The 22,411-nt window shown below is 44.7% G+C and overlaps 1 protein-coding gene across 2 annotated transcripts in view; it reads left to right on the forward strand.

Annotated features, from left to right (window-relative positions):
- MAP6D1 (MAP6 domain containing 1) overlaps positions 1 to 22,411 on the forward strand; it is a 35,394-nt gene that overhangs the window by 928 nt on the left and 12,055 nt on the right. Inside the window, exon 2 of one of the 2 annotated variants that reach the window (XM_065556064.1) lies at positions 14,512 to 20,715. The exons of the other annotated variant lie outside the window; for it this stretch is intronic. Coding sequence (XP_065412136.1) covers positions 14,512 to 14,698 — 187 coding nt within the window. The 3' untranslated portion in view covers positions 14,699 to 20,715. Of the gene's footprint in view, positions 1 to 14,511; positions 20,716 to 22,411 lie in introns of those variants that run through there. 2 annotated transcript variants of the gene reach the window in all.

The following is a 22,411-nucleotide window of genomic DNA, read 5'->3' on the forward strand; positions in this document are numbered from 1 at the left end:
CTCCCGCCCCACACCCCCCCGGCAAGGGGGCTGCAGAACGGCTGTCGGGGAAACGTGGGGGTCCGGAGAGTTTTCCAAGGTGGCCGGGGATTTAAGGTGCCCGGCTTGAAACCCCTAAGAGATGCTGTTCAGAAAGGGCTGATGATCATTACAAGGTGGCTCAAATCCGGCATCCGGAATCTCTCGTTGCTCTTGGAAATGTGCCATGAAAAATCTCAGGTGTTTTTTTAGTAATCTCCCCTCACCTTCTTCCAGGCTTTGCCAGCCCTATCGGTGCTGGAACAGAGTGCTGGGGGTGCAGTACTACCCCCTGGCTTGAAGTGGTTTCCATCATATACAGGGTTTACAGTTTGGTTTAATGGCTCTCAGCACCCCCACTATAAAAATTGTTCCGGCACCCCGGCCAGCCCTGCATTTATTTATTTATTTATTTTGCAGTGCTAATGAGCACTGTCCTGAGGCAGTACAGTATGTGTAGTACGATTATCCATAACTGCAAGTCAAGTCACTGTGCGTATTTGATTTTGGCTTTTGCCAAAGAATAACAGGAGTAAAAAAAGCACTAGTATAAACAGACGCAGAACTCATAATGCCAACTACAATTGCAATACCGTAAGTGCTGTACTGTAAAATACAATATGACAGTGAGCGTAACCAGGACCCATAGGTACCATCAACAAAATGGTTACACTGAACTACATTAGGATTATGACATCAACAAATGTTGGAATTGTTTAACCCCTGGGGCACTGCATTTACTGTGAATTTGGGGGCCACATGCTGTATCCCCCAAACATTTGTGAAACATGAATGTAATTGGCATATGTCTAAAAGGTGATATTTAAACTGTTAATATTTAAGCCATTAATATTTAAGCCAGGAAAGTTCACAATTATTTAAAATGATGTCACAAACCACCTCTATTTACATGATTTTAAATGATTGTTTTATTTTCCTTTTGTCTTTCCTGAATTATTATAAACATTTATTTACTGGAACAAGAGATGAAACTGGCTGCTTCTGAGTTCTGTTCTACTCTGGAGTTCTCTCTCCATGTCTATCCCTGGGTATATGAGCCTTTAAAAATAATGTAGGTTATTAAATAATGTACCAAGTTCACTAGAATGGCGCTGAGGAACTGTTTCATGGCCTCGAATAATCACACATGGCAGTTTTTAAACATGTCTTTTAGGTATATTGATAGCGCAATTAATCTTATTATAACTGGGTAACAGGTATTTTTACATTTTTCACTGTGTTATTTACCCACCAGACATATCTCTTTCTGTTATAACCGATTAGATAAATATGCCATTAAATGCCTTTAAGACAAAAATATTTGAATCCTTTGGAGTGATTATAGTCCAGCATGTGCATTTATATTGGTTACCTTATCACTCCATACTCTGGAGAGCTGTCACAATATAGATGTGGATATAAAAAAATTGTCTTTAACAAAAACTGTGCAGCAGTTGACCTTAATCATGCATCTTTTCTCGCTTATTAAAAACAGCCTAGCCTTATTAAAGCCTAGCTTATTAAAAAAAGCCTAGCACATAATATGGAAAAAAGGCCCTGCAAAATGACAATTGTTAATAGACAAAGGCAATTTGAAACAGAACAAAAAGTACCTAAGACCAGCAAACACTATAAAATGACATAGGCAAGGTTGACCAATTAGAAACTCATCCATCTTTAATTTCTGTCTTTTAAAATATCTTTCTGGTTATTCTATCTGACCCCAAAACCAAGGGAATAGTAAGCACTCATTACAATCACAGATTTCGCACTGTGTTTCCAGTTGTCAGTGCATTTGTACCTTTCACACCATCCTTCCATCTGACTGCTTCATTCTTGTGCAGGGCCCTCAAATAACATCCTCCAAATGCAAAAAAGCATGTACATTTTAAGACTCAGTAGGTAGTCAGGGAGCAAGGGGGATAGACTAACCTGCAACCCAAAACAGCAATATTATAAGAAATCCATGTCTGGGAACTTCATGACAGCTGCAGTGATAGAGCACACTGCCCCAAAGCCACAGCCTCTTACTGTAGTAGTTGCATCAGTATGAAAACCTGTGAAATGTTTAAGCAGTTCTAGGGTTATTCACTAGAGATCAAATGGTACAAACAGACCTACCCATACATTAACCAGCACATTTGTTTACAAGATTAGAAAGGCAAAGGCACAAAATGAGCTCAAACTAGCTACGGGAATAAAAGGAAACAAGAAGACTTTTTATCAATACATTAGAAGCAAGAGGAAGACCAAAGACAGGGTAGGCCCACTGCTTAGTGAAGAGGGAGAAACAGTAACAGGAAACTTGGAAATGGCAGAGATGCTTAATGACTTCTTTGTTTCGGTCTTCACCGAGAAGTCTGAAGGAATGCCTAACATAGTGAATACTAATGGGAAGGGGGTAGGTTTAGCGGATAAAATAAAAAAAGAACAAGTTAAAAATCACTTAGAAAAGTTAGATGCCTGCAAGTCACCCGGGCCTGATGAAATGCATCCTAGAATACTCAAGGAGCTAATAGAGGAGGTATCTGAGCCTCTAGCTATTATCTTTGGAAAGTCATGGGAGACGGGAGAGATTCCAGAAGACTGGAAAAGGGCAAATATAGTGCCCATCTATAAAAAGGGAAATAAAAACAACCCAGGAAACTACAGACCAGTTAGTTTAACTTCTGTGCCAGGGAAGATAATGGAGCAAGTAATTAAGGAAATCATCTGCAAACACTTGGAAGGTGGTAAGGTGATAGGGAACAGCCAGCATGGATTTGTGAAAAACAAATCATGTCAAACCAATCTGATAGCTTTCTTTGATAGGATAACGAGCCTTGTGGATAAGGGTGAAGCGGTGGATGTGGTATACCTAGACTTTAGTAAGGCATTTGATACGGTCTCGCATGATATTCTTATCGATAAACTAGGCAAATACAATTTAGATGGGGCTACTATAAGGTGGGTGCATAACTGGCTGGATAACCGTACTCAGAGAGTTGTTATTAATGGTTCCCAATCCTGCTGGAAAGGCGTAACGAGTGGGGTACCGCAGGGGTCTGTTTTGGGACCGGCTCTGTTCAATATCTTCATCAACGACTTAGATATTGGCATAGAAAGTACGCTTATTAAGTTTGCGGATGATACCAAACTGGGAGGGATTGCAACTACTTTGGAGGACAGGGTCATAATTCAAAATGATCTGGACAAATTGGAGAAATGGTCTGAGCTAAACAGGATGAAGTTTAACAAAGACAAATGCAAAGTGCTCCACTTAGGAAGGAAAAATCAATTTCACACATACAGAATGGGAAAAGACTGTCTAGGAAGGAGTACGGCAGAAAGGGATCAAGGGGTTATAGTGGACCACAAGCTAAATATGAGTGAACAGTGTGATGCTGTTGCAAAAAAAGCAAACATGATTCTGGGATGTATTAACAGGTGTGTTGTGAGCAAGACACGAGAAGTCATTCTTCCGCTCTACTCTGCTCTGGTTAGGCCTCAGCTGGAGTATTGTGTCCAGTTCTGGGCGCCGCATTTTAAAAAAGATGTGGAGAAATTGGAAAGGGTCCAAAGAAGAGCAACAAGAATGATTAAAGGTCTTGAGAACATGACCTATGAAGGAAGGCTGAAAGAATTGGGTTTGTTTAGTTTGGAAAAGAGAAGACTGAGAGGGGACATGATAGCAGTTTTCAGGTATCTAAAAGGGTGTCATAAGGAGGAGGGAGAGAACTTGTTCACCTTAGCCTCTAAGGATAGAACCAGAAACAATGGGTTTAAACTGCAGCAAGGGAGGTCTAGGTTGGACATTAGGAAAAAGTTCCTAACTGTCAGGGTGGTTAAACACTGGAACAAATTGCCTAGGGAGGTTGTGGAATCTCCATCTCTGGAGATATTTAAGAGTAGGTTAGATAAATGTCTATCAGGGATGGTCTAGACAGTATTTGGTCCTGCCATGCGGGCAGGGGACTGGACTCGATGACCTCTCGAGGTCCCTTCCAGTCCTAGAATCTATGAATCTATGAATCTAAGTTTATATATCCTCTTATTAGTTTTACTCAGGGAAACACTGCTCAGCCTCCATCCTGCTACAATAATTTTCCCTATCTTCTCCAATTGTCATCTGCATAACAACTGATCACATTTTAAAGTCACTAGGTATAAGACATTCAGATCATATTAAAGATAGCTAAGTGCTTTCAAAGATAAATTATAGGAGTCACAGTAAATGACAGTAGGAGAGAGAATGAACGGTTGCTTGACAGCAGAAAGTTTACTAGTTTATGAATGTCTGGTTTTTAAAGTTAACAGGATTGGGCTTCATTAGCTTGGATGGGTCAATGACTAATGGTCTAGTCTGATGGTTATACTGTGATTGGGGCAGTGCTTTTTATCAGTGATTGGTTGTAAAACCATGGGCGAAGCATGTCCAATCCACAGACAAATACACCTCTACCCCGATATAACGCTGTCCTTGGGAGCCAAAAAATCTTACCGCGTTATAGGTGAAACCGCGTTATATCGAACTTGCTTTGATCCGCCGGAGTGTGCAGCCCCGCCCCCCCGGAGCACTGCTTTACTGCGTCATATCCGAATTCGTGTTATATCGGGGTAGAGGTATAGTGGAATCTCCTTCAAGCTTTGAAATACGCCCCTTTTCTCCCAGTCAGGAGAGTCTGCATGGAATAGAGCAAGGGTGATCAAACTTACTGGCACTCTGAGCCACATACGACAATGTTCAGATGTCTGAGAGCGGGGGCACACCTGTCGGGAGCTGGGGTTAGGGACTTCAGCCCCACTCCTGTTGAAGCCTTGAGCCCCAGCAGGTGTGCCCCGCAGGGCTGAAACCCCGAGATCCCCCTCCCCACTGGACAGAAGCCCCTACCCCACCACCTCACTGCAAGGCAGAGGTCCTGAGCAGCCCCCTCCCAGTCTGGTAGGGTGGAGAATGGGGGGGGGGCAGGGGAAGGGCTTGCAGGCTGCACTTTAACCATAAAAAAGCCGCATGTGGCTCACAAGCCACAGTTTGGCTACCCCTGGAATAGAGGAACCCCTCTGCCATACTGCCCATCCCCTGATGCTAGGTTATTTTCACCACCATGACTCTCCAGCCTACACCACATACTTTTTATAAAAAGAACAGGAGTACTTGTGGCACCTTAGAGACTAACAAATTTATTAGAGCATAAGCTTTCGTGGACTACAGCCCACTTCTTCGGATGCATATATATACGAAAGCTTATGCTCTAATAAATTTGTTAGTCTCTAAGGTGCCACAAGTACTCCTGTTCTTTTTGCGGTTACAGACTAACACGGCTGCTACTCTGATACTTTTTATAGTCGTTTGAGGGCAGCTTGGTGGCCTTTTAACTCCTTCCCCTCTATTGTCTTCAGGGCATGGCTGGCAAGCCTCATTCCCAACTCCTGACCTCCAACATGGTCAGGTGGTCTCCTACATTTTCTTCTTTTAGGGAGGACGATAAGGTCAGGCTTGCTCCATCTTAGTTCAGAGGGTTAATTTTCATGGCAGCACCCCTCACCTGTTCCTCCATCCTGTTATAGTGGATCCAGCCTCCTGCTGGCTGCTCTTGCTTTACTGCGTTTTGTAGGCTCTGCCCAGGGAAGCCTGCCTAGCAGCTCATCCCAGTGAGTGAGGTTTCCTCTAGGCTACAGGAAGCCGATGACACTAGTGTTTTCGTAGTGAAGTATGAACAGCTCTGCCATAGCGACAGTGGGCTGAGTCAGAACATATTCCTTGTTTCTGCTGAATGGGGAAGCAGCTCGGTGACCTGGTCAACTGATGAAGACTGACCTTGTGGATTAGATGGCACTGGACCTTATCTTCCCCAAAGAGTTCAGGAAAGGTGAGTATTTCCTGCCCAAATATAGACAATGGGAGTGAGGGGGAACTGCGGATCACTAGGCCACCCATAGAAGAGGGGAAATGATGGGAAGAGCCAAGGATTGGAGGAGCCAGGGGAAAGTACAGGCCTGGCATGGGAGGGATCAAAGGAGAGCCACTGACACTTCACAGGGAGGGGATTCTCTTTCCTGCTTGCCCAGGGAAATGGAGAGAAGAGGACTTTCTTCCTAGGTTCAGGATGGGGTTTGTCTCTTGTCTCGTATTTGAAGGATGGGTTCCTGGCCAGGGTCTCTCTCTCCTCCTCGGCTTTGAAGATGGGGGTCTCTGAGCAAAGTTCTTCTCTCTCCTTCAAGGGCAGGAGATCTCAGACAGGAATAATCCCACTTCTCCCCCACTCAGAGAATAGGGTCCCTTTCCATAGGTCTCTTCTTTCTCCTCTTCCCCGCAACCCACAGTGAACACTGTTTTGAATCATCCCCATCATAGATGCTCTAGCACAACTCTGTACCAAACAAGGTCAAACTGAAACAGACTTCACAAGGCGAGCACAGATGGCTGCTGTAAAGTGAACAAGACAAAGTCAGTAACCAGCAACCATATTGCCATGGGGAGTGACCGTCAGCTCTCAGAAGGTGAAGGCAGCTGGCTGGGCCTGCTCAGTATTGAGAGAGAACCCCTCCCAAGGAAAGAAAAGTTGATTTGAACAGATACTGTAGAAGAGTTCAGATTCAGTTTGTTTTATTCCCTGTACTCAGTGTGCCCTGCATTTTCAAGTTGGTTTATTATTGTAAATTTTGAAATTTTAATTATTTTTGAAGATTCTGAAACTTTGGCTTCACATTTCAATGGGACTTGTGGAATTTTCACTGTAGATTAGTTTTCATACTTTTTTCAAATATATGACAATAAACCTTCAGTAAATATGAAATATTCTACAGTTTGTTTTTTGTGCACCTGGCCGATGCTACTATTTCATCTCCTGAGGAACTTCACTCGGCAAATTCTGCTTCCATGTCTCTCCCCACATTTTTAGGAGCAGACGTACAGAAGGAAATTCAGCACCATACCAACACAGGCTGTATTCTTTTCCTTACAGTATGAACCAAGTCATCCTGACCTACTATTTTGCAGAACAAATCAACCAATGGAAACAATGATCAATGGAAAGGCCCAATCCAACTCAGACTGACTTCTGTGAGAGTCTTTCCATTGACTTCAATTTGAGCCAAATGAACTCAAAATCAAATTGAACTTGCAGCATGTAGCTCAAGCCAGATCAATATAAACCACACAAAAAGGCAGGAGTGGGACATGCTCCAATTTTGAAAAGATCTTTGTGGCTACCACATCCTATAAGTCTACTCTTTCCACTGTTCCCCAGAGGTGACTTCCAGTTTAAAGAGGGTCCTTATTGTCACAGTAAAAGTACTTCCCCCACTGGCATTAAATCCACATTGACACAGTGGAGTCTTTCACACATCAGTTATTTTGTAATATGGCATTTTGATTGCATTTTACAGACATTTAAAGCAATGTGAATTTATTGTTTAGCTCCACAGTGTCCTGCAATGACAGAGGTTAGCAGCAGGAATGATTTGGAGTTTCAGGATTCTACCCAATATACGCATTACATTAGTCAGGTACTGGACTTCCCTCATCTTTTTAGTTTGGAAGTAACTCTCTATGTCGGGGAGGCCATGTGGTCCAGTGCCTAAGCTGTTGGCCTAGGAATCAGGAGACAAGAGTTCTAGTCCCAGTCCCAGTTTTGCTGTATGACCTTGGGCAAGTCATTTTGCCTCTCTGTGTCTATTCCCCATCTCATCTATTTACATTATAAACTCTTTGGAGCAGGGATTATCTCCATGTAAGTATAGTAACGAGCACGTAGAGCCTCTTGGTGATACTGCAAGACAAAGAATAATCCACAGAAATCATGGGAACTAAATGTTCCATCATCCTGGAGTTGGTACTTATCCACAAACTAGCATCACAGAGAAGACTCATGCATGGGAGGGCAGGGCTGTGTGGGATCCCAGTATCAGCATGTACTGTTGCCTATGTAAAGTGACCAGCACTGAGCAGGACCTGCCTTTTAATTTTTATATTTTTATCATGGGAGAAAACAGAAATTATATGCAGAGAAGTAGAGTAATGAAAGGCTAAGCCTGATGCACTAATCACACATACATCAGGAATGTCAGAGTTAAAGGCCCCTCAGGTATCTGAACCTCTGCCTTCTAATGTGGGAGTATTTAGAGTATTCTGTCGCCACATGCTCTCACAGAACAGAGCAACGTGACAAGCTCTTCAGCAAATGGGATGGAATAGAATGAAGAGGAAGGGCTTTTCTCTGTAACTATGGATGCATGGGGGGTAGCATATTGTTTTACTGACTATGCTATTCCCCTGCATTTGAATACTGCTCCTGCAGTATGGTGTAAACAAGGTGAACTGTGGGGGTTGTTTCATGTTAAATAGAACATTTTCTTTTAAGTGGAAAAACACACACTGTGTGACCAAGACCGATACCTGAGAAGCAGCATTAATGTAGCGGGGGGGGGGGGGGGGGGGAGATTTTAGCCTAATCAAGCAATACACATAAGAATATGAATAGTCCCATTATAATCAATGTTTAAAGTTAGCTTTAGTTGCTTAAGTCCTCTGCTGGATGGGGCCATTAATACTAATAGCACAAAAGTGAGGGCTTCAAAGATGCAAGCTTTCAGGTGCTCTGTTGCAAGGGTTCTCAGATTGTGATCTGGAAAACCTTCCCAGCAGTCTAGGTGCACAGGATTTCAGATCACAGCAAGGCGCTGGGAGGGCAGATGGCCACAAGAGGATCTTTCTGTTACAAAGTGGTCTGCAGCATGGAAAGGTTGGAAAACTGGATTCTATTGCATGCTGTTGGGAGGAACAGATCCCTTCCCCATTCTACACACAAAACGATGGCCTGGATTAGCCATGGGGGGATAAAAGAACCATTACAGAAACCAAACAGCAGGGGTCATCCACCCACATAGTCCTTTCATACAATCAACTGAGAGAGGTAATGTAGCTCCCCAGCAGCTAAATCCACACGCTGACCCAACATCCAAGAGTGAATTCAAGGAAACTACCTGGTAACCCGTGGGATGATGCTGTTGTGATAAAGGTAACCCTTCTCAACCACTTCTATATAACATACTTACATGGCCCCAGTTACCATAGTGTCTGAGTGCCTCACAATACCCCTGTGAAGGTGCTCAAGTACAGCTATGAGCAGGGCCGGCTCCAGGCACCAGCCCACCAAGCATGTGCTTGGGGCGGCACCTGGAGGGGGGCGGTGCGGCGCTCCGGCCCCAGAGCGGGGCCGCGACTGGGCTCGCCGCCCTCCCCGCGGTGCTCTGGCCGCCGGGGAGAGCAGATCCACAGCGGGCTTGCCGCCCTTCCCCGGTGCTCTGGCCGCCGGGGAGAGCGGAGCCCTGGCCGGGCTCTCCGCCCTCCTCCCAGCACTCCAGCCGGTCGGGGAGAGCGGGGCCCTGGCTGGGCTCGCCACCCTCCCTCCGGCACTCCGGCCAGTCGGGGAGAGCGGGGCCCCGGCCGGGCTTGCCGCCCTCCGCCCGATGCTCCGGCCGGTCGGGGAAAGCAGGCCCGCGGCCGGGCTCGGCGCCCTCCCCTGCCGCGCTCCGGGGGGCGGTGGGAGGTTTTTTTGCCTGGGGCGGCAAAAAAGCCAGAGCCAGCCCTGGCTATGAGTGCAATATAAGAACCTATATGGAATAGATAGGGAAGTGCTATTATCCCCATTTTACAGATGGGAACTGAGACACAGTGAGGTTAACTGACATGATCTAGGTCACAAAGGATGTCTGTGGCTACCCAGGGACTTGAATTCAGGTCTCCTGAGTGTTAGGCTAGTGCCTCAACCACTGGACCATCCTTCCTTTATTGCCATCCACTTTTCTCTTCCTCCCACTATCGTCTTTCTCTGCTATTCCTTTTCCTTCTTTCCCTTCACCTCTCCTCCTTCCCACCTCCCTTATCACTCCTCCTTTCTCTCTAGCCAACCTCCCTTCCTTAGGGTTAGATTTCTTTGAAGATTGCAGCTCTACGCTACAACCACTATAAGGCACCATGATATTTCTTACTGGAGCTGGACTGACATTCTATCCAGAAGAGGGCAGCGTTTAAGATGCTACCCAGAGTCCCAGCATATTATAGGTGGGTTTGCTACCACCACTGCCTATCATTAAGGTTGCCTGATATCTCCCATTATCCAACACTGTTTTCAGTTGCTTATACCTTGGTTATGGTTGCCAGAGTTTAACCATTTGGGCTGAAATTTTCCATGCTGGGTTTCTGCCTCTGGTTGATTTTTTTTTTGTGGGGGGAGAGGGGGGAATGTGTTAGCCAGACTGGTTCAGCCGTTTCTGAGAATGAGGCTAGGGGTAAATACATTGTTTTTTCAATGTTACAAACATTCTGGCAACCTTTTCTTTGGAAAGTGCTAATGGCCCAATGCTTTGGAACAGGGACTTGAAATTAGGCAGGGAGATGGTCTTTTTTTTGTCAGGGATGTGCTTTTTGCCAACCCTGTGAAAATCTGCCCACATTTGGCCCAATTATAAGCCTTTGAAAAACTGAAGTTTTATTACACATGCTTAGTAGAGAATTGCTAGAGTTTAGCAGCTGAAATCTCTGAAGATTCCCTCCTCACTGAGCATCCTCCAGCCTCTCATAGCTCCTAGGTCTGATCAGACTGCACATAGAGTGACTGAACATGCTCCAGCCTAGGGCTGGAAGGGCGAAGCCAGACACTCACCGCAATAGCTGCTTCTATTTGCTCCAGGCTGGGGTGGGGCTGGGCATTAGAACTGAGAGCAGGGAGCCTGATCACACATGCTGTCAGTAACCCCCGGCTGACATCCTAGCAGTGTGGAGGAGGAAGCCATCTGAATTAAATGCAGAGGGGATAAAAGCTAGACCTAAGTAGTTGTACGGCCGACTGGGGGAGTAGATTGGAACAAGGAGCATGGGGGCAGAGGCTGGCATGGGGGGTGGAGACTGGGACTGGGAGTCAGGGGGCTGAGACCAACTGTCTGGGTGAGCGGACTAGATCTGGGAGCAGGGGAGGGGAAGACTGGGACTGGCAGGGCAAGAAGACTGAGAACCAGTGGGGCAGAAGGGACAGGAAACAGATCTGACAAGGAACTGGGATGTGGGGGAAGATCTGGGATTATCTGGGCAAAGAAACTGGGGCAAGGTGCTGAGAGAAATGTGGACCCTGAGATTGGTTGAGAGCCTCGGGAATGAATGGAGATGGGGAATGTGGATGTGGACAAGTGATTGGAAGCCAGCGAGAGAAAAAGAGACAGATCAGGGAGCAGAGGAAGGACCTGGGACTGGCTTGGCAAAGAGACTGGGGATGAGATGGGGGTTGGGCTGCAGAGACCTGGGAATGGCTAGGCAATAAGATTGGGAGCAGGAGATGGGGGGAGATTGAGAGTGACTAAGACGGGGAATCTGGAGGGTTGAGACTACAATTTATTGGGCAAGGAGACTGGGACTGACTAGGTGAGGAGAATGGGACTGGGACAAGGAGCCAGCGGGGGGCTAGAGACAGGACTGGGATAGATTGGAGGAGATGGGGTGAAGCTTGGGGGGAATGGGCAGAAGAATCTGTGCCGACTGGAGCACATTCCCATCCCCAGGCGTTGCTTGGGAAAGGAACCCAAGCCAACATCTGAAACCCCCTGGCAAAGTATCTTCCCCCCTCTAATGCTGCTCCACGTAGAAGATAATCTACTATTGCTATCAGTTATTCTATTAGCTCCAGAGGCAGAGATATGTGCGGTTGATATGAAGGTTCCAAGCCTGCTGATGAACTGAATATCATCAGTATGTTGCCACATGATGGAATTTCTGGTTTTCAGTTTGCCTTTTTAAAAACCTAGCAAATTACACACAAAAAAGAACATTACTAAGGCTGCAAAGACAAACACTCAAAAGTTAGGAAATGCCAGAATTAAGGTAGTCCATGAAACCTTAATTTGACCCTCCTGGTGCATATGCATTCTGATACAGTTGACTCTAATCACTGCTCTACAGCCAAAATGCTTCTGAAATAAATGTAGTCAAACTTTACTAATTCTGGGTCACTGAGAACGAAAATGATGCTTAAAATTGTTGATTTGCTCTAGTTTTCAAGATATGCTATTGGGTCAGTATATACGACCCTTGACTTGGGAATGGCGGAGGATAAGTGAGTTGTAAAGGGAAGGGATCTCAATTTAAACCAGAAATGACTAAAATACACCTGTGACTGGATCTATGAATAAATCGATGACTGGGTTTGGACAGTACTTGCTTTTTAGGCAAAACAATGAATGATGCAATCTGAAGCTGGTATTGCGTCATACATGATATGAATTGCATCATGTTATTCCTAGAAGTCATGGATGATGCAATCATAACGAAGCTTACATCACTCTGCTGAACAAATTGCCCTATATCAGCTCTAGAAATCATACAGTGTCGTGCTCTCTTATTTGTCAGTGTTTGATTTTTGCAAAGGGACACATTTCTCTTTAGCCAAAGTGAGCAGAGATGCCTCGTACTTGTGTGAACAGTGCAGATACCTTCTGCTATGTTTGTGGTGAAGTGACTTTTGCATCACAAAAGCACAGTATAACCACTTTGGTTAAGAAAGCCTATCACCTTTATTTTGGCTGCAAAATTGGAGATCAGGACAAGAGGTGGGTCCCACACATATGCTGCAGCACTTGTGCAACAAATCTTCGCCAGTGGTTGAACAGGAAAAGGAAATCTATGCCTTTTGCAGTGCCAATGATTTGGAGAGAGCCAACAGATCATACCAGCAATTGTTACTTCTGCATGTTGCCTCCAGTTGGGAAAGGTGTGTCAAAGAAGAAAAAGTGGACTGTGCATTATCCAAACATTCCATCAGCTATACGCCCAGTACCCCATGGAGAAGGACTGCCAGTTCCTGACGCACCAGAATCATTCTCACTTGAGTCAGACGAGGAAGAGGATGAAACTTCTGGTCCTGAACCATCAACGTCACAGGACCCACATTTTCTCCCATCCTCCTCCTCTGAACCACACCTCATAACACAAGGTGAACTGAATGACCTTGTCAGGGATTTGGAACTACCCAAGAGTAAGGCAGAGCTGTTGGGCTCCAGACTACAGCAGTGGAATCTCCTGGCAGGTGATGTTAGGGTTTCCATGCTCCATGACCGTCAAAAGGATCTTGTCCCATTCTTCTTCATGGAAGGTGATCTTGTAGCCTGCAACAACATCGATGGTGTGATGGCAGCCCTCAACATCGTTCACGATCCAGATGAGTGGTGACTGTTCATTGATTCATCAAAGACGAGTTTTAAAGCTGTTTTACTGCATAATGGCAATGTTTTGCCATCAATTCCAGTTGGTCATGCAGTCCATATGAAGGAAACCTATGACAACATGAAACAACTTTTGAGCTGCATAAACTAGGACCAACATCAGTGGTAGCTTTGTGGCAATTTGAAGGTTGTTGCTCTCTTGCTTGGTCTGCAGACTGGATACACAACGTACTGCTGTTTTCTCTGCGAATGGGATAGTCATGCAAGAGATTCCCACTACATCAAGAAAGATTGGCCACTCCGACAGTCATTGGAGCCTGGGAGGAAAAGTGTTCAGCATCCACCACTTGTTGAATCAAGGAAGATTTTGTTACCACCCTTACACATCAAGCTGGGTCTGATGAAGAACTTTGTCAAGGCCATTGACAAAACACAAGCAGCTTCCAAGTACCTCCGTGGAAAATTTCCAAGGTTAAGTGAAGCTAAGATAAAGGAAGGTGTCTTTGTCGGTCCTCATATTCGTGAACTTCTTTGAGATGATGCATTTGACCATGCACTGCGTGGCAAGGAAAAGACGACATGGAAAGCCTTCCAGTTAGTGGCAATAAATTTTCTCGGAAACAACAAGGCAGACAACTACAGGTTGTTGGTGGAAACCCTCCTCAAGGCATACAAAAGCCTTGGTTGCAACATGTCACTAAAGATACATTTTTTGCATTCTCATCTAGATTTTTTTTCCACCGAACTACAGAGCAGTGAGCGACGAGCACGGCGAGCGATTTCACCAGGACATTGCAACAATGGAGAAACGCTATCAGGGCAAATGGCCCATCAATGCTTGCAGACTATTGCTGGACAGTGACAAGAGATGCTCCATTTAATGAATACAAGAGACAAGCCAAGAAGTGCCGAGTAGACACTGAATAGGACTAAACTATGTACAGAATAGTTTTTTGCCTTTTGTTTCATAATAAATTTGATTTATATAACCCTTTTGCTGATTTTTAAAGTGTTACATAAACAGGACAGGTGAAATATTATCATGTAAAGCAATCATAAACACATTAAAAGACCTAGGTTTACAATTTATGATTAAAACTCTGTCTACACAATATACATAGACATAAAATGTAAAAACTTAAATATCTTAGAAACAGTAGCCAATCAGTTGTTTTAATTGTCATTTGAATTCAGCACATCAAAATACATAATAAATAGCACATTTTATCTCTGAAGCAGACGACTTCTCAAAAATTGTAGACCAGTGTTACATTGTCACATACATACTGTTTTTTTCCACAGGATCCCTGCCTCTTTCAGTGCACTGGAAGGACCTGTTTTGCGGATGCATCAGGGTTGTGTAGTGAAGTGGACAGTTGTCTGTAGGACCTCATCTCATTTGTTGCAGCAGTTGGAAAGGTATACACTGAGTGAGGCAGGGGATTTCAGGAAGAGAAAAGAGGGTCTCATAGTTAAGGCAGTTGAATGATGATGCTCTGGAGAACTGGATTCTTTCCCTGCTTCTGCCACAGAATTCCTATGTGATGTTGGGCAAGTCACTTAAACCAAACTTTTCATAAGTGGTCATTAATTGTGTGTTCCTCATTTTCTTGAGACTTGAGACCCTGGGGACTGATTTGTGGAAGTTCGGAGCACTCAAGAGATGCAACTGAAATAACTGGGAGCTCTGCTTTGAACATACAAAGGGCTATATAATACTCTGAAAAATCACATCCTAGATGTCACAGATTGGGCACTCAAAATTAGTGGACACTTTTAATCTCTCTGTGCCTCAGTTCACCATCTGTAAATGGGGATAATCCCCCCCTCACCTCACAGGGGTGTTATGAAAATAAATTAATGTTTGTGATGTTACAATAGTGATGAGTGCCATAGAAAAGTCTATGAGAGAATTAATACTTGAGTCATCAGAGCAGGGTTTGAATAGTGTGCAATAAATAAGGTCTGGGGCCACACATTGAACAATGAGCCAAAAACAAAATACTGAATAGCTATTCATTAAGTGAGCACCATCCATCCTTTGCACTGAATGAGGCAGGGTCCTGGGATTTATGTAAGTCTAGTCCAGCTAGTCAATTATTTTTTGTCAAGGTCCATATTTCTTGGTCAGGGTACAGTCAAGGACCAGACTCCATAGAAAACAATAAAAAACAATAATAATAATAATAATAATAAGTAAATAAAAAGCTTTCGGGGTCCATTCAAAAGCACCTGGGGTTCCAGATTTGGCCCACGGTCTGCCTGTTGACTACCCCGATCTCCTGTATATCACAGGCAACCCACACCACCCAGTAGCTGCACATTAAACCCAACAGCCAAAATGAGACCCGTGTTACAGCCCACAGGAGACTAGACTATTATGTGCCCCAGGGAGAGAACAGGAGGGACCGAGGTATATCAGTGCCTGAGCCCACCACAAAGGCAGGGAAGTGATTAAGTGAGCTATAGCCAGATAATCCTGGCAAATGACCTGTACTCCATGCTGCAGAAGGCGGCAAAAAACCCCTAAGGTCACTGCCAATCTGTCCTAGGGAAATATTCCAGGTCAACCCCACATAGTCAGGATCTAACTGATCATCCTATGTGAACAAGAACCAGCCAATCAAGCACCTGAGAGAGAGAATGCTTGGTGCCACTTCAGAGTACTGGCCCACTCCGCCCAATGTCCAGCCTGATGCTTCAGAGGAAGATTTAAAAAACACTTCCTGGGTATATAGTGTGTGGTGGGAGGGACATCCCTTTCTGACCCCGGTAGGGTGACCAGATGTCCCAATTTTATAGGGACAATTCCGATATTTGGGGCTTTTTCTTATATAGGGTCCTATTACCCCCCACCACCTGTCCCAATTTTTCACACTTGCTGTCTGGTCATCCTAGACCCCGACAGGCAGCCAGCTAAAACCCTGAAGCATGAGCTTTTAGGAACATAAGACATAAACCAGAAGTGAGCCCTAGGCTTCTGAGCCCTGCCCCCATCATCACAAGCAACTTTGTCATACAGTCCCACTCGAACTTTTGAGTGTTCAACTTTGCAATCTTAGTAATGTTCTTTTAACATAGGTTTGTGTGTGTGTAATTAAGAGAGATTTTGGCAAGTCCCTTTGAATTTTACAGGTATTTGAATTAGCCTTGATAGGAGAGCATGTTAGCAAGTCTATAGTTTAGGAATGCTCCTGGATTTCAGCAGCATTAAGGAGTAACATTTTCTATCATCACCAATGGGCTAGGAGACTGCGTCCAATCCTAACAGACAACAACCTGACCTCAGTTATACATGCCTTTGTCCACCTCTTGTCTGTACTGTAGCAATGCAGTGTACCTGGACGTGAAACCGTCAGCCTTTAGGAAATGCCAACTAGTACAGAATGTTGCAGCACGTCTCCTAAGCAACGCAGGCTACTGCCAGCACATCAATCCCATCCTCTGCTCTCCACAGAGCGGAAGATCTTGGTCCTTATCTTCAAGATGCTCAATGGCCTGAAGCCAGCATATCACAAAGATCACCTAAGCTCCAGGGTGAAGACCATGGTCGCAGCTGTGCTGCTCAGGCACAATGGAATTTCCTATTTATACCATAAGGCAAAGCTCATCTGAGCAGAAAATAGAGCTCTCTCAGGGACCAGTTTGAGACTGTGGAATTAACTCCCCCCACCAGACATGAAGGACCATCACAGACCTCGCCATCTTCCACTCCAAGTGCAAGGCGCACTTCTTTAATCTGCTGTTGCTAATATAAACACAGACCAGTGTGTACATTAACCCCCTACACAATTCTTCCTCTGGGGAGAAGATGAGAGAGAACGAACCACAGGTGACAGATGCTAATCATGTCACTTAATGCTCTGCTGGAAGGCACTCAGATATTACATTGATGAGGCAGGGTAAGATCCTATGCAGAAGAGAACAGACATATTTCAACTATTTGAGAGTGTCACATTCTCCCATCTGGTATGATCTTTTCTCTTTGTTCCTTAGTTGAGCAATGCTAATTTTAATGCGACATTTGTGAATGACACTGGTAAATTATTCATGCCAAGTAACCAGTGAAACAAGAACAGTGTACCTGGCATACTACTGAAAACAAATGTAAACTGTGAATGGTGTAATAGGAATGTAATGTGTCAAATCTATGCTTCAGATGCTACAGAAAAGCAATGTTAAAAAAAGACAACCCCAACATTACAATAATAGAATCCATGCATAAAATATTTCAACGTTTTGTATTTACTTTTTTTTAAACCAGCAGTAATAAAAATGCTCTGCTCCCAAAAAGAGTGAAAACAAAAATAGACTTGACATATAGTTTTCACAGCATCAGTTTGTAAACCTTCAGGCAGTACATACAGTAGAGGATTAAAATACAGACATTGGCACTGTGTCTAAAAGCAGATGTGTAATTATAAATATCTAACATAGTATTTCAGTGGATTATTATACCTGATAAAGAAATTCTGTGATACCCTACATTTTGAGCAAATGGTAGAACCTTCCTATGTATCTCACAGATAAAGCCTGTTTATTATTTCAAAAACATATGGTGAAATCTTGCAGACTGTTTACTAAAAGTGCACTGGTATGCAGCCACTTCCCAGGGTGACTTTGCTGTGTCAGCTAGTGTTAAAAATTCTGTTGCATGGCCGCTAAATACACTGCTCACAAAGACAAGAAGGGATAATGAGCTATGCAGCAGGTATAGAAATTGGCAGGTTCTTATCCTGGGAAATCCCTAAATGTGGGGGTTATTGAGTTTTCATTTGGCTTCATAATGGTCATCTCTTCCTTACTCGGTTCTCAAATCATTCCGAGCCCAACACGCAGCACTGAATTTCCAGTATGACACAGCTCCAAATCCTTGTTAGAATTATGCCCTGGCTGAGTCCTGCTATTCCTTCTGCCAGCAGGCCAGGTTAAGTGAAATGGGATTTGCCAGGTGAGAAAGGTGACAGCTTAGCCTTGGTGACAGCTGACTTCCAAAACTGCCCAGGACACAGTGAAACTAGCTACTAATAATACCACTTCTTTGTGGGCTACAGACAGCCTGCATTAATAGCAGCATTAATGGCCAATCTTGCCTACACATAGAGCCATTCTGACAGCATATACTGTTCTACTGGATATGGAAGGGTTTGAACCAGATAAGTAAGAGGGCCTAATCTAAGCCAAATATTGAAATACCAGTGCAGAGATGATTTCACTCATCACTGTGCTATATATCACCCCATCTCCCACCCCCCATCAGAACTTCATGACAGTAATAGGGGAAAAACTCAAATCCCTTTTTCCAAAAGCAACCACCCCTTTCACACGAGCTATAAAAGGTCTACTAGGTGTTAGCACCATAGTCCTATGACTCAAGCTGTGCTTGTTCTATCCAGTAGGTGGCAGTGGTACGCACTAACCAGTTTATTGAAATATTTCTAATCAGGCTTAAAACTGGAATTCACACCAAGCCTTATGTAACCACAACAGTTTCTATTTACATTATATACTCTAGATCCCTCTCCGCTAGCCTATCTTATTGCCCTTTCAATCACCAGAACGAGGTCCATCTGTCCCAGAACAGAAGGATTCTATTTGAGGTTTCCTCCCTGGATGTAGGCCTTAGTCCATAGAGGGCCTTTCACCCCTTCAAAGTGTATTCAGGGCTCCTTCCACAGGCACCTCATGTACTAACACATCATGACAGTACTAGATGAGTCTTGCAGATTCCCTTCCCACAATTTGTGCTAACCAAATTAAAGGATGAAGGGAGCGATAATTGTGACAGATCTACCAGGGCCAGCTCTGGCTTTTTTGCCGCCCCAGGCAAAAAGGCCTCCTGCCGCCCCCCCGTGGGGAGTGCGGCATGGGAAGGCGGCGAGCCCGGCCGCTGCCCCGCTCTCCCTGGCCGGCCGGGGAAGGGTGGCGAGCCCGCCGCGGCCCCACTCTTGCCGGCCGGTCAGAGCGCCAGGGGAAGGGTGGTGAGCCCAGCCGCGGTCCCGCTCTCCCCGGGTGAGCGCCGCCCCCCTCCAGGTGCCGCCCCAATCACATGCTTGGAGGGCTGGTGCCTGGAGCCGGCCTCGAGATCTACAATCTGTCCAGAACACCTGTTGGATAACCATTTGGAAAAACACCAGACTGGTCTCCTGAAACTCCTTTGTGGAACAACCCTTAATTTCACTTCCTGACAGCAATTCAGATGTCAAGGAATGGCAGGGAAGCTGTGTTACATTTTACAGGTGAATCCAATTATTTGAAATGCTTCCATCAACTCAAGAGCCAGTTTTCTATCTCTAAACGCAAGTTTTTAGCAAAGCCTACAAATATGGTTTTGGGTCATTTCCATTTATAGAGCTCTGAATACCTCACCCTTATTCCAGAACAACAGAGAATAAAACTACTGATGTTAAAGCTGCTTCAATTCTAAGGCCCAGATCATCAGAGGTATTTAGGTGCCTAATTCCCATTGAAATCAATGGAAGTTGGGCACCTAAATGAGGATCTGTGCTTAAGTTACTGTCTCTGACACTGCTTCCTGCCTCCCCCATTATTGCTGTCACCGGTGTTTACTTTGCAGGTCTGGCTGGTAGTAGCCCCAGAAAGGTTGACACTTTATTAGAAAATACATTTCAGAGTCTATAGGTGATGAGCTGCACTTTATGCAGAATGCTGCACTCAGCAAAATTAGATAGTGCGACCATTATTTTGGTATTTGTGAATGGCTTGTTTGCCATGGCCCACTATCAGGGATTCTGAGTGTATGCTGGGGGGTTAAACACAAAAGAGTGAAGTGATAACACAGAATCAGCCTAACTTGGAGAGCACACACAATACAGGGACTGCTTTCACTACCTCCTTTCAAAAGCAGATGGCCAAGTAACCATTTAATGGCCATCCTCCTTATAGAGCCTAACAAAAGCAGGTCAACAATTTTCAAATGTACCGGTATTTAAAAAAGGAAAGGAAAGGGAAGGGTGCTTCAAAAAGTGTTTGCAAAATGTCCTTCCTTTTTTCCAACCAGCTCTAATCCTAGCTATGGAGGAGGCAGCCCGGTTCCTGGGAGCTGAGCATGCACTGTATGTTATACCCATTCCCCTACCCTTTGTGTGGTGTGTCTATTTCAATTGTAAACTCTTGGGGCAGGGACTGTCTACTAGTCTGTGATGGTGCAGTGCCAAGCACAATGAGTTGGGTCCCAGGCGCTACTGTAATAAACATGACTATTAATAATATCCCTACGGATCACAAGAGATCACCTACCAGGATGTCAGTGTTTCCAGTTTAATTTAGGAAAAAAAACCAACTAACAGACTAGAGGCTGCAGAGAGTGTATGTCAACTGTCATATTGCAGTGGCTTAGCCAGTAGATTTCTGCTCTCTTGAGTGTGTCAATCAAACTTTGCTTGAGGAAACCCTGGTCTGGATTTGCAATCATTCATGCTAGATCAGGTAGTTCTACTGCAGGATAGCTCAGATAATTAGATGCAGGGACGGCTCTAACTTTTTTGCCGCCCCAAGCAAAAAAAAAAAAAAAAAAAAAAAGCGCCGCCCCCCCGAAACACCCCTCCTGAGCGCCGCCCCCCCGAAACACCCCTCCTGAGCGCCGCCGAAACACCCCCCCCAGCGTTGCGCTGCCAAAACACACACCCCCAGCACTGCGCCGCTCTGCTGAAACACCCCCCCCAGCGCTACGCCACTGAAACAGCCCTCCCAGCGCCACGCCGCTGAAACACCCCCACCCCCGAGTGCTGCACCGCCGAAACAAAAACAACCCACCCCCCCGAGCGCCGCCCGGCCGAAACAAAAACAACAACAAAAAAACCTCAAGCGCCGCCCTGCCGAACCAAAAAAAAACCCCGAGTGCCCCCTGCCACCCCAAGATTGGCCGCCCCTTACAAGGTGCCGCCCCAAGCACATGCTAGGTCGGCTGGTGCCTGGAGCCGGCCCTGATTACCAATGAGACAAGAATAGGCTTGACAGAATTTGTTTTTTATTTTTTATAGTTTTGATGTATAATATCCATGGGTTTTTTTTCTAAGCATTTTTTATTTTTATTGATTTAGTAATTTTGTGACATTATGGGTTTTAAGAATTTTTTTCTGAGTTTTATCTGATTTAAATGTTCACAGTTGTGGCAAATTATGTGGGTGTCAGACAAATATTTAATAACAGTAGATGTTGAGTCTAAAAGTTAAAGCTTTATAACCATTAAAATATAAATTGTCAACATCACATATCAAAATATACAAGGTAAATACCCTCAAATGAAATGCTAATAAGTTCCAAAGCAGCATTTTTTTTACTTTGCCGTTCTGTAAATTTTTATCATCATCTATGGAAATATTTTTTCATTGGTTTGTGTGCATACAGTGAAATCTACATTTATTGACATATTTACCAATAAAATCTAATCTTTCCAAGCCTAGACATGAGCTACTCTTTTGTGAGTACAGTGAAACCAATTATTTTGCGGTACAGGGGAACCAGTTTATCATTGTCACTACACAAGCTTCTATTTCCTGTTTAGCTGACTGGTATAACAGGTGGCTGCATAGTGGAGAGACATGGATGGGAAAGAACAGACAGGCAAGCAGTGCAAATTAACTTTTATTTTCTTAGCACTGAAGCAAAAGATTCAGATTTAAAGAGCAGGAGTAAATGAAAACTCCTCAGCAATTCTCCTCTATTTGTTCCACATTCATCATCAAGCCAGGGACAGCTCCAGCTTTTTTGCCACCCCAAGTGGCGAAAAAAAAAGAAAAAGTTGATTGAGCCGCCGCCGAAAGCGGAGCGATTGACCTGCCGTCGAAGTGCCGCCGAGGACTAGAAGTGGAGCGATTGAGTTGCTGCCGAAGTGCCGCCGAAGAAGAGAGGGACCGAAGGACCTGCCACCAAATTGCCACTGCAGACCGGGACGTGCCACCCCAGTAACATACGGAGTGCTGCCCCAGGCACCTGGTTCCTTCATTGGTGCCTGGAGCCGGCCCTGCATCAGGCAAAACTATTATTTTATTTTCTAGATATGGTGCTTTCCTAGCACTTGCCTTGTTCTTTTATATACTGTAGCGGAACATTTCCAGTCACTGAAACAGACTGATCACATGCGTTTCGTGCAGCTGGGCCTGTCAGTAGGTGGGCTGTTAAAGCATTGCACTCAGCTTGGTTTCAAACAGGACACTGCCATCTTGAAATCTAACCTAAT

This window comes from Chrysemys picta, chromosome 9 (assembly GCF_011386835.1).
Source record: "Chrysemys picta bellii isolate R12L10 chromosome 9, ASM1138683v2, whole genome shotgun sequence".
Classification (NCBI taxonomy): Eukaryota; Metazoa; Chordata; order Testudines; family Emydidae; genus Chrysemys; species Chrysemys picta.